Raw genomic sequence first — 15,170 nt, forward strand, 5'->3', positions numbered from 1 at the left:
GGCAAATGGTGGAGTCGTAACTGAAGTTTTCGGGTTCTGTGCATTTTGTTGCATTGTTGTTTTTAAGTAGAGGAGTCAGATTTTTAAACCAAGGAGTTCATTTTAGAATTTGGACTCTTAACACTATCCCGTGCCATGTTTTAGTATCAAAGATGACAGTCTGTTTAGAAAATATGGTGGGATTGAATATTTTTTTTGAAAGTTTTTTTAATTGAAAATTTCCCTTCTGTCTCTTTTGCTTACATATCACCTTAAATTATTTAGTCAACTTGAATGTCACGTTTTAGTTGTTTATTCTTGGTTGACGGATTTGAAGAGTAGTCTGCAGGCTCACTGGTGAAGATCTTAGCAGAAGCAAAACTATTTGTTTGGAGGTTACTCCCTCTTTTCTAGAATTTTTTATTTTTGCATTCCTTTTTTATTTAGGTATAGTTGATGTAAATATTATGTACGTTTCAGGTATATAGCATAGTGACTCACAGTTTTTAAAAGTATACTCCATTTATACCTACTGTAAACTATTGGCCGTATTCCATGTGCTGTAGAGTATGTACTTATAGCCCATTTATTTTATGTGCTGTGTGTGCTAAGTTACTTTAGTCATTTCCAACTATCTGTGACCCTATGAAGCATAGCCTGACAGGCTCCTCTGTCCATAGGGATTCTCCAGGCAAGAATATTGGAGTGGGTTGCCATGCCCTCCTCCAGGGAACCTTCCTAACCCAGGAATCGAACTCATGTCTTCTTTGTCTGCTGCATTGGAAGATGGATTCTTTACCAGTAGCACCACCTGGGAAGCCCATTTATTTCATACATGGTAGTTTTTACCTCTTTATTCTCTACCCCTTTCTTGCCCTTCCCCATTTCTCTCCCCACTGATAACCACTAGATTGTTCTCTGCATCTGTCCTAACACACTCTTTCCAACTTCAGATGGAGGTCAGTTGGTTTTTCTCTGCTGAGGTCCACCCAGGACAATTCTGTCTGTTCTCCAGTAAAAGGTGCCATTTGAGATGTGCATAAAAGTTCTCCTTGCTTTAGACAAGAGTCTTTTTCCTTCCATAGCAGATTTGTATCAATCTGTTTTCATAGTCTTGAGATCACAAAATGGGTGCTTCAGTTCAGTTCAGTCACTCAGTCATGTCTGACTCTTTGCGGTCCCATGAACCGCAGCACGCCAGGCCTCCCTGGCCATCACCAACTCCCAGAGTCCACCCAAACCCATGTCCATGGGTCAGTGATGCCATCCAACCATCTCATCCTCTGTTGTCCCCTTCTCTTCCTGCCCTCAATCTTTCCCAGCATCAGGGTCTTTTCAAATGAGTGAGCTCTTCAAATCAGGTGGTCAAAGTACTGGAGTTTCATCTTCAGCATCAGTCCTTCCAATGAACACCCAGGACTGATCTCCCTTAGGATGGACTGGTGGGATCTCCTTGCAGTCCAAGGGACTCTCAAGAGTCTTCTCCAACACCACAGTTCAAAAGCATCAATTCTTTGGTGCTCAGCTTTCTTTATAATCTAACTCTCACATCCATACATGACTACTGGAAAAACCATAGCCTTGACTAGATGAACCTTTGTTGGCAAAGTAATGTCTCTGCTTTTTAATATGCTGTCTAGGTTAGTCATAACTTTCCTTCCAAGGAGTAAACGTCTTTTAATTTCATGGCTGCAGTCACCACCTGCAGTGATTTTGAAGCCAAAAAAATAAAGTCAGCCACTGTTTCCACTGTTTCTCCATCTATTTGCCATGAAGTGATGGGACCAGATGCCATGATCTTAGTTTTCTGAATGTTGAGCTTTAAGCCAACTTTTTCACTCTTCTCTGTCACTTTCATCAAGAGGCTCTTTAGTTCTTCACTTTCCGCCATAAAGGTGGTGTCATTTGCATGTCTGAGGTTATTGATATTTCTCCTGGCGATCTTGATCCCAGCTTGTGCTTCTTCCAGCCCAGTGTTTCTCATGATGTACTCTTCATATAAGTTAAATGAGCAGGGTGACAATATACAGCCTTGACGTACTCCTTTTCCTGTTTGGAACCAGTCTGTTGTTCCATGTCCAGTTCTAACTGTTGCTTCCTGACCTGCACACAGGTTTCTCAAGAGGCAGGTAAGGTGGTCTGGTATTCCCATCTCCTTCAGAATTTTCCACAGTTTATTGTGATCCACACAGTCAAAGGCTTTGGCATAGTCAATAAAGCAGAAATAGATGTTTTTCTGGAACTCTCTTGCTTTTTTGATGATCCAGCAGATCTTGGCAATTTGATCTCTGGTTCCTCTGCCTTTTCTAAAACCAGCTTGAACATCTGTAAGTTCATGGTTCATGTATTGCTGAAGCCTGGCTTGGAGAATTTTCAGCATTACTTTACTAGCGTGTGAGATGAGTGCAATTGTGCAGTAGTTTGAGCATTCTTTGGCATTGCCTTTCTTAGGGATTGGAATGAAAACTGACCTTTTCCAGCCCTGTGGTCACTGCTGAGTTTCCCAAGTTTGCTGACATATTGAGTGCAGCACTTTCACAGCATCATCTTTCAGGATTTGAAATAGGTCAACTGAAATTCCATCACCTCCACTAGCTTTGTTTGTAGTGATGCTTCCTAAGGCCCATTTGACGCCATACTCCAGGATGTCTGGCTCTAGGTGAGTGATCACACCATCGTGATTATCTGGGTCGTGAAGATCTTTTTTGTACAGTTCTTCTGTATTCTTGTCACCTCTTCTTAATATCTTCTGCTTCTGTTAGGTCCATACCATTTCTGTCCTTTATTGAGCCCATCTTTGCATGAAATGTTCCCTTGGTATCTCTAATTTTCTTGAAAGGCTCTCAAGTCTTTCCCATTCTATTTTCCTCTATTTCTTTGCACTGATCACTGAGGAAGGCTTTCTTATCTCTCCTGGCTATTCTTTGGAACTCTGCATTCAAATGGGTATATCTTTCCTTTTCTCCTTTGCTTTTCGCTTCTCTTCTTTTCACAGCTATTTGTAAGGCCTCCTCAGACAGCCATTTTGCTTAAACAAAGCCAAAATATAGGAGGAAAAAAAGAAGAAGAAGAATTGGGAGCAAGATTTTCTGAGATCAGTGATTATGGTCCTAGATGTTTTTAAGCTATCAGCTGTGATTAAGAAACAAAACCAAATCTTCATTCTGAGAAAATGAGGGAATGACTCAAACCTGTGTTTCTTTGGCCCCTCCCCCTTGGGTTTGGAATTCAGTGCTTTGATGAACATCGCAGCAGCCAGAGAGCTGAATGAAGGGCAACGCAGTTTGAGGTAACCACCAAGTAAATAAATATTTAAAATGTGAAAAAAAAAAAAGGAAGGGCACAGCTTCCAGGCTGCGGTAGCTCAGCGCAAAGCTGAACGTTGGGAGCCTCCGGGCCAGGCTGCGATGGCTGCTGGGCAGTGATGTTCACCAAGCAGAGGGAATTCCAGACTCCCCGCATGCCGTCTGGCCGTGTTCCCTCTGGTGCCTGGGTCTCCACCAGTATCCTGTGATCCCCACCTTCCCACAGACACAGAGAAAGCCCCGAGCTACTATTTTTCATGGATTTCTCCAAGCCGTTTACTAACCCTGCATGTATATTTTTCATAGCTGAAAATTATCTCTCAAACCCTGTAAAAGACTCTTTTTTTCTTTCCCCCAGCATCAGTGAGATAGGACTGATGTATAACATTGTGTAAGTTTGAAGTTAATTTGATACAGTTGTAAACTGCAAAATGATTACCACTGTCCCATTAGCCGCCTCCATGCCCTCAGGAAGTCACCGTTTCTTTTCTGTGGAAGTCACCGTTTCTTTTCTGTGGCGAGAACATTTAAGATCAACTGTTGCATGTGTTTTGATAGTTTGTCTGCCTTTCCCCTTCTCTTTTTTTCTTAGTTTGTCGTGTCCTTGACGCTTTGATCTCTTCAAGTCCCCGCTTTCTCTTGCCTCTTTCCCTCTCATCCTTTAGATCCCAGTTTAAAGATATCATCCTCTCCTTCCTTCCCAGCATTGGTCCTTATGACGATAAGGACCCTATAATTTTCCTTCTCAGAAACCACCATGCAGAGGACACCTCTGTAAATTCTCACCATCAGTGAGCACCATCACCGCTGCTCTGGGCCAGCAGGGGGATAAAACCCTGCAAAGGAAGACCCCTCTTATGGTGGATGCTGGGGTACACCACCCAGGGCCCCCTTTTAGGACTGAAGAGCTCCTTCCCCCAGCTATAGCGAGTGCTGGCTGCTGCGGGCTGTAGCTACGTCCCTGCTGAGGAGTTGCCCTCAGCAGAAGGAAGTACTGTCGCCTGAGATCAGAGCTCCTCCGAGGGACGGCTCTCATCCAATGAGCAGTTGACACGAGGTGAAAGGGTCCAGTCCCCTTGCCTGGATTCATCATGATTTGAGGTCCCATCCTAGCTCTAGAACTCTCCACGGATCAATTGTGTCCTTTTTTACTACCACGTCCGTGTTCACTTTCAACCTGTCCATCCACTCAGCCCAGCTTCCCTCACCCCCGGGGAGGTGTTGTTCTCTGGGGTACCTCCTATCAACCCTCCTGCATGCAGAGCTGAGTCTCAGAGTCTGCTTCCCAGGGAGCCTGACCCATGACGGCTTCTCTGTGTGGTGATGATGGTGATGGTGCTTGTGGTGCTGCTGACAACGACAGCCGCTCACACTTCCCGAGCACTTACGGTGTGTGAGGCATCCCTGTGTGAGGACAGTGTCCTGTCACCTGCGATCCACGCCAACCCCGACAGCGCGAGGCTGTTCCTAGCGCGTTTCTGAGATGAGAAAACTAAGGTTCAGGGAGATGAAGCAACCCCCTCATGGAGAAGTCAGAAAGCAATAGCTAAGGGTTTAAGTTTAGCTTTGACTATAGAGCTTCCCTGGTGGCTCAGATGCTGAAGAATCCACCAGCAGTGCGAGAGACCTGGGTTTGATCCCTGGGTTGGGAAGATCCCCTGGAGGATGGAAAGGCTACCCCCTCCAGTATTGGCCTGGAGTCACAAAGAGTCGGACACGACTAAGTGACTTTCACTTTCACTTTCTTGTGGAAGTTGCTCAGTCGTGTCTGACTCTTTGTGATCCCATGTCTGACTCTATACAGACCAGGGATCTTCCCGACCCAGGAATCAAAGCGGGGTCTCCTGCATTGCAGGCGGATTCTTTACCCACTGAGCTATCAGGGAAGCCATCACTTTCACAAAGGGTGTCACCAAAGCTAAGAGTTCTTTGAGAAACCCTTGTTGAGGGTCCTTGTTTTAACTCCATGGTTATCTTGTCTGTGAGTCTGTCTCCTGATGGCCAGGTGAGCTCTCTGGCTATACTTCTGTCGAACCACTCATCCCACTGTGTTGTAATCAGCTTTCACGATTCTGTTTCCCCATGAGAAACTGGGCCCCCTGTGAACTGCAGACATCTAGTACTAAGTCTCCGCTCAGGATACAGTAAGTGCTCAGTGTGACATGTGAGTTGAGAAGTCCCCTCTCTGTAACTGGAAAAATTGAGTGGTGGTCTCTCAAAAGGAAAGCAAAGGGCAGTAGCCTCTGGAGACATCACTTGCCTTCACCTCTTGGCTTTATAAACCTTGATGTGCCTCCGTGTTGTTCTCTGTAAAATGTGGGTAATGTGTATCTCTTAGCCTTGTTATGGTTGCTGTAAAAATTAAGTATCACACTTACAGACATTTAACACCACGCCTGATACATAGTATGCACCCCATAAATGTTATCTATTACAATGACTTAGCCTCAAATAATTCCTTTTCTCCCCATCCCTATCATCTGAGGAATTAGAATGGGGGTTTCTAGAGATCTACTAGTTTCTTGAGGGCTCCTCCAACCATCACAAAGCCCTACATGAGAACCCATCACAGAAAGGGCCTATCTCTTCTTGAAAAGTCTGCTTTGTGGGAATAGCTGATTTAAGGCTACTTAGAGCAATTTTTCTCAGTGCTGATCACACATGAGAATGTGTGCCTGGGTAAAACAGAGTCTCAGAGCTAGGACCAGAGTGTGCACATTTGGGGATTTGTGGGCCAGTGGGGGGTGGAGATATATATATATATATCTAGTGTGTGTGAGGGGGGAGCTATGATGGTGATGACATGCGTCCAGAAAATTACTGTACCTGACACTCACTCAGACTATGCCCACATGGTCAGCAACTCCTGCTGTGGGGGGAGTCTCACAAAGAGTGAGACTGTCTTACACAGATCTTGTTAAACATGAATTCAAAGTATTGGGTTGGCCAAGAAGTTCGCTCTGGAAAAACCTGAAGGAACTTATTGGCCAAGCCAGTATCTTGGAGATTTTTCAGAGAATCATAGAGTTCATGAATTGAATAAACTTAAAACATGTCAGCTGGTTCTATATCTTGAATTTCCTCCATGACATCTCTTTGTGATCTTCACAAATACCCTCAGTAACCAGGAATGTGACAGCCAATCCAAAATTTTTATCAGCAATTTGGACAGAAAAGTCAATGGCTTGATAACTGCATCCTCAGAGGCTGCATGTCCAAAAGGAAGAGCCAATTTTTTGGATGAAAGAATTAGGATCCAGGAAAGAGCCAGACAAATCAGAATGATGAACATAATCTAATAAGACCACATTTAACAAAAGTAATATAATTCTTTGGACTAGGGTCAAAAAATTCAGCTGCCTTAGAGGACTATGAGAGAGCTTTTCATTTTCTTATCTACTTAATCATCATCTATTAATTTTTACCTTGTCTCATCCCAAAGACAACTTGATATAGCTTTAAAAGAAATGATACAACAGCAGTTCTCTAAATGTGCTTCCCAGAGCAGCAGCAGCTGGAAGCTTGTTAGAAATGCAGGTTCTTGACCCTCCCCCAGACCAGCTTAGTCAACGGTGCAGGAGTGGGACCCAGCCATCTGTGTTTTAATAAGAACTCCTCAGAATTCTGGTGCACAATCAAGTTTGAGATCCAAGATAATAGAGCCTAAGATTTTTTAAAATGGAAGCCCCAAAGCATTCAGAAAGTTAAGGTGATGGTGAGTGTCAGAATGACATAGAGAATGAATTCCAGAAAGCTCTGCTGTTTTCAGGGAGGAGTGCTACAAATTTGGCCCAGAGCTTCCTGGTATCAAATGCAAAGAAAGAAATATGATCAGTTTCTACACTGTACTGGGCCTGTGAGACCCAGGTAAACTAAACCTCTGTGTTGAAATTTGAGGGAAAATTCCCAGTCTTCATAAAGAAGAGAATGTATATTGTAACAAATGACATGTTCAACAGTATCCCTCAGAAAGTAAAACGGGGGGTTTCTGAAGGTGGTTTCTGTGGCCGTGTGTCTCTCAATTGAACCAAAGATGGGGCAAGATTAGGGATTCCTACTGAGTGCAAGATCAAAATATATGGTTGGGCTCCATTGAGCTGCATTATTAGAGAAGTAGGATTCTGGAAGATTTTCAAGATTTTCATCACACTGTCCTTTGTCTAGTGATCTGTGTGTTCGGGTTCCTGCGGTCAGCGCCCAGGACACTGATGACCTCTGGGAAGAACAAGATGGCAGGAGATCCAAAACCCTTTCCCATGAGCAGCCTTCACCTTACCCTCACCTGGAAAGTAAAAGGGGACTTTCTCCACATCTACTTGCTCTTCTTTGCTAAATCCCTCTTTGAGCCAATTTTCTCTCAAACTGGAAAATGAATAAACTATAGCTGGGTTGATTTTTCAGTCATCCACTTACTGGTGTCCTTTAAGAAATAACTCAGAAGCTTTTTTGCCCGGCAAAGGAAACCATAAACAAAGTGAAAAGACAACCTACAGGCTTGGAAAAAATATTTGCAAATGATGCGACTGACAAGTGACAGATTTCCAAATTATACAAACAGCTCATACAATCCAATATCAAAAAACCAAGTAATCCAATCAAAAAGTGGGCAGACGACCTAAGCAGACATTTCTCCAGAGAAGACATACAAATGAGCAACAGGCACATGAAAAGATGCCTAATGTTGCTAGTTAGTAACGAAATGTAACTCAATCCCACAATGAAGTACCAGAATGGCATCACTGAAAAGCCTGCAAATAATCAACGCTGGAGAGGGTCATACAGAAAAGGGAGCCGCCTATATTGTTGGTGGGGATGTAAGCTGGTACAGCCACTGTGGAGAACATTAGGGGGGTTCCTTAAAAATCTAAAAATGGAGTTGCCATTTGACCCTGCAATGCCACTCCTGGGCATAGAACTATAACTTGAGAAGATATGCACTCCTATGTTCACTGCAGTGCTGTTTTCAATAGTCAAGACATGGGAACGACCTAAATGTCCATCAACAGATGAGTGGATAAAGAAGATGTGGTACATACATGGGCTTCCCGGGTGGTGCTAGTGGTAAAGAACCCGCCTGCCAGTGCAGGAGACTTAAGAGTCATGGGTTCGATCCCTGGGTCAGAAAGATCCCCCAGAGGAGGACATGGCAACTCACTCCAGTATACTTGCCTGGAGAATCCCATGGACAGAGGAGCCTGGCCAGCTACAGTCCATGGGGTCACAAAGAGTCAGACAGGACTGAAGCGACTGAGCACCCACACACGCCTGATACATACATGCGTATGATGGAAGATCACCCAGCCATAAAAAAGAATGAAATGATGCCGCTTGCAACAACATGGATGAAATCACAGATTATCATACTAAGTGACGTAAGCAAGACAGAGAAAGACAAGTATCATACAATATCATTTATCTGTGGAATCTAAAAAATGATACAGTTGAGCTTATTTAAAAAACAAAAATAGACTCAGAAAGAAAACGAACATATGGTTATCAAAGGGGAGGGGGGGTGGAGGGATAAATTCAGGAATTGAGGATTAGCCGATATACACTACTGTCTATAAAATAGATTTAAAAAAGGACCTACTATAGCGAAGGAGCTATGTTTAATATATTTTAATAATCTATAATGAAAAAGAATCTGAAAAAGTGTATATCTATATACATGATATATATGTATATATACATATATAAAAAGCTGAATCACTTTGCTGTATGCCTGAAACCCTGTAAATCTCAGTCATAACACTTTAAGCCTCTTATTTGACTAATAATTTAGTGTGGGAGGGAGAAGAAGCCTTACGTTTATAACTATATCAGTCTTGGAGAAACACAGGATTGCATTTTTGCATCAAGCACCTAGCAGCAGTATTTCTTTTTGCAGCGCTCTCAGATGTTTAAGAGAGCCACATAAAAAGTCAGCAAGAAAGACACCTGTCAGTTACCCCTGGTGTGGGCCTGAATCACCAGGCATAGTCATGGCCACCCCCTCAGAATTTCCAGCTGAAAATAAAATCTTAGAGAAAATTGGAAACTATTATAATGACGATGTATGGCTTGATATGCCCCTGTGTTTTTTTCCAGAGGGGGTGGGAAGAAAAACGTGTTTGACAGACCCAAGTTTAAGTCCCTGCCTTCACCATTCACTGTCTATGTGATCTTCGGCAAGGAACTTATTATCTCTAAACAATGTTACTGGTTTTGCTTGAAAAAAAATATAAATGAGGTCATTAATGGTTGTCCAGTGGGTGATTTATGGATATTGATTATGGTATTTGTTTTCATTTGTATTTTGGGTTCATGAGGCAGAAACCACACACGTAACCCAATGGCAAGCTCTGTTATAAACACACATGTGAAGTATCCGAGGACCCCTTAGATATCTGATGGGAGGAGGCACATGGGGCTAGGTGGTACCACAGATGGTAGAGAGGGGTCTCTTCCATCCTTGATAACTCCGCAGTGAGGTGTGTATAGCTAACCCTGGTGGAAGCTGTTGGGTTGGCTCTGCGACCCAGCTCAGTTCTGTTTTTTGACATCCTCTCTGGTACCAAGTTGTTCTCTTGATGCATGTTTCCCAATTCATAGTTTTTGAGATCCAGTTCTTGGACCAGCTCGTTTACTTTATGCTGAATGGGCTCCTGCTTAAACTAGGAGTGGCCACTCCTCCAGAACTGGGTCCAACCACTGGTACATTCAGCTGGCAAAGAGATAGGAAGTTATAAATGTGGCCCCTGGGTGTGCCCCCTTCATCAAGGGCAGTGGATGAAGTCCCTGTAAAGAGGGAATAAGGTGTCATCTGTGAGGTCCCGGGGTCTGGACTTGGCTTGGATTTGGATCCTGACTTTGACAGTTTCCAAAGATGAGACTTTATACAAGTAACTTGTTGAGTCTACGTTTCCTCCTCTGAAAAGTGGGTATGATAGTTCATTGCTATTGAGTCTTAAGCAATGGAAGGAAAGTGTTTATCACAGTTTCCGCCACAAATGGAGCCCTCAGTAAATGCTGGCTAGGTCCATATGAGGAGGAGGCGTATGGGCAAGCACCATGCAGCAGGTCTGATGTAAGCACCTCTTCAGCTCCTCTCTGTGTTGAGATAAACAACACTGACCCCCTCACGTGGGACACACCTCCTTCCTGTTTCCGTCCTGACAGGATCACTGCATGCCTCACTGAGAAAATGGTGCTACTGGCTCTATGAGGTCAGTCTTAGCCCTTCTCTCTGGCGTCGAGTCGCTGGCTCCTCATTTATAGTCACTGCGCCCGCTTTGTGCCGGATGGAAATTGAAGGCTGCCCTGTGGAGCAGTGCAACAAGCACCTAGGCTGAAACCTTATCCAAGGGGCTGGCACGTTTACAGATCTGTCCAGTCATCGCTTCTGCCATTTCTCCACCAGAGTCTTGGGAAATCATAAGTTTTCACATGGGGGATATAACACAGTGAGCTGAAATGTGTGTGAAATGAGATGGAGTGTTTGATTTGGGATGTAGAAAAATTTTTTTATTGTTATACAGTGATGCTTTATTTATTTGATTGTGTCGGAAAATGGGCTATTTCACAGAAGTGAAGCTTACAGATAGCTCAAGTTTTCCCATTTCAGCTCTGAAACGATCCTTCACTCTCATTTAATGGGAATCTTCCCAAAATGTATCTCACACTTCAGCCTTCTTAATAGATATTGTTATTATTGAATACGTACTTTTTATTTGGCACAATGCTTAACTCTCATCAGTTTTCCCAACAGCCCTGTGATATGGGTGCTCTCATAACCCCCATTTCACAGATGAGGAAACTGAGGCTTAGAGAGGTTGAGGAACTGACCCAAGGTTCCCCAGGGAGAAGTCGTGGAATTGAGACTTTATTGAGTCACATTATTGGAGAACATTTTGGTTAATAAGTGGCCCTAAGAACTATTAAACACCAAAACAGGATCTTTGGAAGTCTGCACACATATTTCAGAAAGCTGTCCATGACTCTGAGCATCCCTTGGCTGTTTCCTAAGAGGAGTTAGTACTCAAGCTGGCAGCACATGTTTTTGAATATTCATGAATATTCCTTCATTCAGTGTATGTTGCTTGAGTACCTACTATGTTGCTGTGGGTATGAGGGATGCTAGGTATTCTGGGAGCCAAGACGTGTGAGGCATGCAGCTGTCTTCACAAAGGGCACACGTCAGAGATACTTCAGTGGGGGGAATATGGGAATCTTGCCTCATTTGTGGCTAGAAAAATCTTGAGAAAGGGGTGACTCTAAAATCTACCTTTCAAGGAAGTCACCCTCCTTGCCCTTATCCATTGCTTATGGAGAGACTGTCAAGCAGAGAGCAGAGGTGGTAGGTAGACGTCCACGTGTCCTTGGCTCCAAAGAGACCCAGGAGGAAACGGACAAGCTGCGTTTAAGAGAGAGTTCAAGTCTTCTGCTTGGGAAAGAAGCTGTGGTCAGAGGCTAATAGGCCTTGGGCCAGACCGAGGAGTTTGGTTTCTCCAACCCATGTCTTCCTTAGATGGCAGCTTGTGAAAACAGGAAGTATGTTAGAGCCACATGTGGTGTGAAAAAAATACACGTTCACGAATTTCACATACATACTTGCTCACTTCATTCCTTCATGGGTGTTAAATGCAATTTTCAATTGTAGCTCTTAAAAAACAAAACAAAACCAATAGTTTGGAACACTGGTAGCATCATTAGAATCAAGTATGTGGTTTTCCAAGGCACTTTGACATGGTTTAATGATAACTTTCTTATTTCAAAAGTAATATGTCTGTAGAAAATACCAAACGGCTTCTCTCAGCCAGAGACAACTCAGGTTTTTGAAACAAACCTTCCAGTCTTCCCACACCCACTGGCCTGTCCCTTTGACCTCTCTCTTTCGAGTCACCATCCTGAGGTGCACCCAGCATGGTCTCTTGATGGCTCAGCCACCATTACGGCTAGCCTTTATGGCATGGTGCTGGTGTAAGTCTGTGAGATGGTTGAAAGTGAAAGTTACTCAATCATGTCTGACTCTTTGCGACCCTGGAATTCTTCAGTCCAAAATACTGGAGTGGGTTGCCATTCCCTTCTCCAGGGGATCTTCCCGAGCCAGGAATGGAACCAGGGTCTCCTGCAATGCGGGTGGATTGTCTACCAGCTGAGCTACTTGTGACAGTCTTTTTGAGACCTTTTAAGTTAGATCTTTTTTTCTCTTTCTTTTTCATAGATTGGTGGGTGGCCATTATGTCTGGCTGCTTTCTATGTTTCTCCTTATAAACTCTTCCTAGTATTTTTTTACCCTGAATTAAATGCTAGAATGGCTAATGACCAGGCTGGTCAATACATTTTTAGAGTAAGAGTAAGGAGGCTATGAGTGGGGACAATGAGGCTCTCTCTTGAATTAGAGTGTGAATGCTGCAGATGCCATTTGAAGGGCTGAGAAAGCATAAGATGTCTAGAGTGATGGTTGTTTTGCTTTTTGGGTGACATCTAGCTAAGTAACATTAACATTAGACACACTTTGCCAGAAAGTTAAAAAAGAAAGAAGAGAGGAACTAGGGGAGGAAGGGGAGGGAGGGGAGGGCAAGGAAAGAAGAGTCAAACCAGTGCTTTCTTTCCATCTCATTGTGAATTTCTCTCTTTTCGCGTTTGCTGTTTACAGTGGTTTAAACTTCATTGACTTGATGGTGCGCCAGGGGAACATCGACAACCCTCCCAAGACCCCCCTGGTGCCAGGATTTGAGTGTTCTGGGATTGTTGAAGCCCTGGGGGACAGCGTTAAAGGATTTGAGGTAATGTCTTGACTTCTGACTGAAAGGGTGATATTTATCTGGAATCTATTGAAATAATACAAGATTAAACAAAATATTATGCAAAATGCATTTGAAATCATGTATAACGTGTCTTCTTGTTATTTGCTTTTTAAAATTTATTTCAGTTGAAGGATAATTGCCTTATAGTTGTGTGTTGGTTTCTGCCATACAACGAGTGAATCAGTTATAGGTATACATAAGTCCCCTCGCTCTTTAACTTCCCCCCGCCCCAGCCCGCCCCACCCCTCTAGGTTTTCACAGAGTGGCCTGGAGCCCCCTGTGCTATCAGCAACTGCCCATCAGCTATCTATTTCACACATGTTTGTAAGTGATAGGACTTTCCGAATGTCTCATGCCTTTCTCAGGGACCATCTTGTTACAGCTCCTGGCAACAGTCTGGTGAAGTGGCCAGGGGAAACTTTAGCATCCTCTTTATTCACTTTATAGTTATTAAAAAGATTTTTAAAAAGAAAAATATTTTTTTAAAAAGATTAAAATGAATGCAATTATGGATTTGGCCGTGGATTAACCAAGCGTATGCCCCTCCTCTCTCTACCCGTGGCTCCCATTTCACCATCACATCAGGCTCAGAAGTTAATTACAAAATGCAAAGGTTGGTGAGAAATAGCCTCTGTGTTTTATAATTTGGTGCCTTTAAGTATCTATTTAACCAATGCATTTAAGTGATCACTTATAAGTTATTATTTCAGACATTGAGAAAGGGCATTTTTGGATGAAAAATTTAAAAGACAAAGGGTAGAGGTGTCTGACAATGAGATAGTATATGTGCTGCCGAAGCGAGCACTGACAATGAGATAGAATTGGCTATGGGTTGGTGGCTTGGGGAATAAGACAAGTCTACAAAGGGTTATTATATAATTCTGTTTTTTATATGTGTACATAACTCCCAATAACAAAATTTTTAATCACTGAAAAGATCCTTTTTACCATTACCATGCAAATCAGATAGGATCTGGTCTATAAAAACTAAAAACCTATGGGCAAATCAACTACACAAAACTGTGATAGTTGAGAGCAAGTAAAACCATTGGAAATCAGGCATAAGAGCTCTCACTCAACTTTAATGCTTCCCCATGGAGAGACGAAGAGACCTCACACTTGAGGATCCACCATAACCGGAAACATGGGCAAGTTACTGTTTTTCAGTCCCATCACAGCCCTGCAAGGTGAAGATTCTTATCCCCTTAGACATGAAGTTCAAAAGGGTTTGGTAATTTTCCATGAGGTCAGAATGAGAGCAGGTAGAAGGTGAACCTGAATTCAAACCACTAGAGAATTTTGACTCTTCCTACAGTCCTACAATCTTTACCCCTCCTCCCCACCTGCAAATGCTGCATTGGATGGTTAATACAGGAAGAAAAATCCTGTAAAAGGCAATGCCAAAATCCCCTTGGAATCAATTTTGAGCCTGCTGGTTGGTCTCAGTACGTCAGAGCTTCAATATACTTTGAAAATATCAATATGCTCCAAATTCATTATGATGCATGTCTGGACACCTCAACCAGCTCATCTGTCTTTTTGTCAGTGGTTTCCAGATAACACGGCAGAAAAACGTTCAGAGAGAAGTAAATGTGCTTTTTCTTTTCTTCTCTATGACTTTACATTTTCTGTCCCCAGGTAGGCAATATAACCAGAGGCAGCACCGTTTCTCCCTGAAAATGCTGTGTATAAAAATACAATCTGTTCTCCATTCCTCCACATTATCCCAAAGGAAAAGATCATACCATTTGCTCTATCAATCCTGAGCACTGGATAAACAACCCATCATTTTAGGGATGGGTTGACCTTGGTTTATAGGGAGGAATCACTGTGCTTGATTATATATATTTTCCCTTATGTTTGATCTTGCTTTTGCTAGTTAGCCCTGGCTTGCTTATTGTCAGATTGATCCATCATCTCCTCCACCCCTCCTCCAGTACTTTCAGCTGCACAAACAAAAGAAGCCACCTACAGGTTTCCAGTCAGGGCATGATTGGGGAGAAAAACCAATACTAATATGCCCTCTATAAGTCTGACTTAAGATTTTCAATCATGTTGGAGATAGAATTCCACACAGCAACACACAGAACAGCTAGCT

General features: G+C 43.1%; 1 protein-coding gene across 1 annotated transcript in view; it reads left to right on the forward strand.

Annotated features, from left to right (window-relative positions):
* Nucleotides 1–15,170, forward strand: part of VAT1L (vesicle amine transport 1 like) — a 166,278-nt gene that overhangs the window by 15,919 nt on the left and 135,189 nt on the right. Inside the window, exon 2 of the mRNA XM_061138075.1 lies at nucleotides 12,922–13,051. Within this exon, the coding sequence (XP_060994058.1) occupies nucleotides 12,922–13,051 (130 nt within the window). The remainder of the gene's footprint in view (nucleotides 1–12,921; nucleotides 13,052–15,170) is intronic.

The sequence above is a fragment of the Dama dama genome, chromosome 4, assembly GCF_033118175.1.
Source record: "Dama dama isolate Ldn47 chromosome 4, ASM3311817v1, whole genome shotgun sequence".
Lineage (NCBI taxonomy): Eukaryota > Metazoa > Chordata > Mammalia > Artiodactyla > Cervidae > Dama > Dama dama.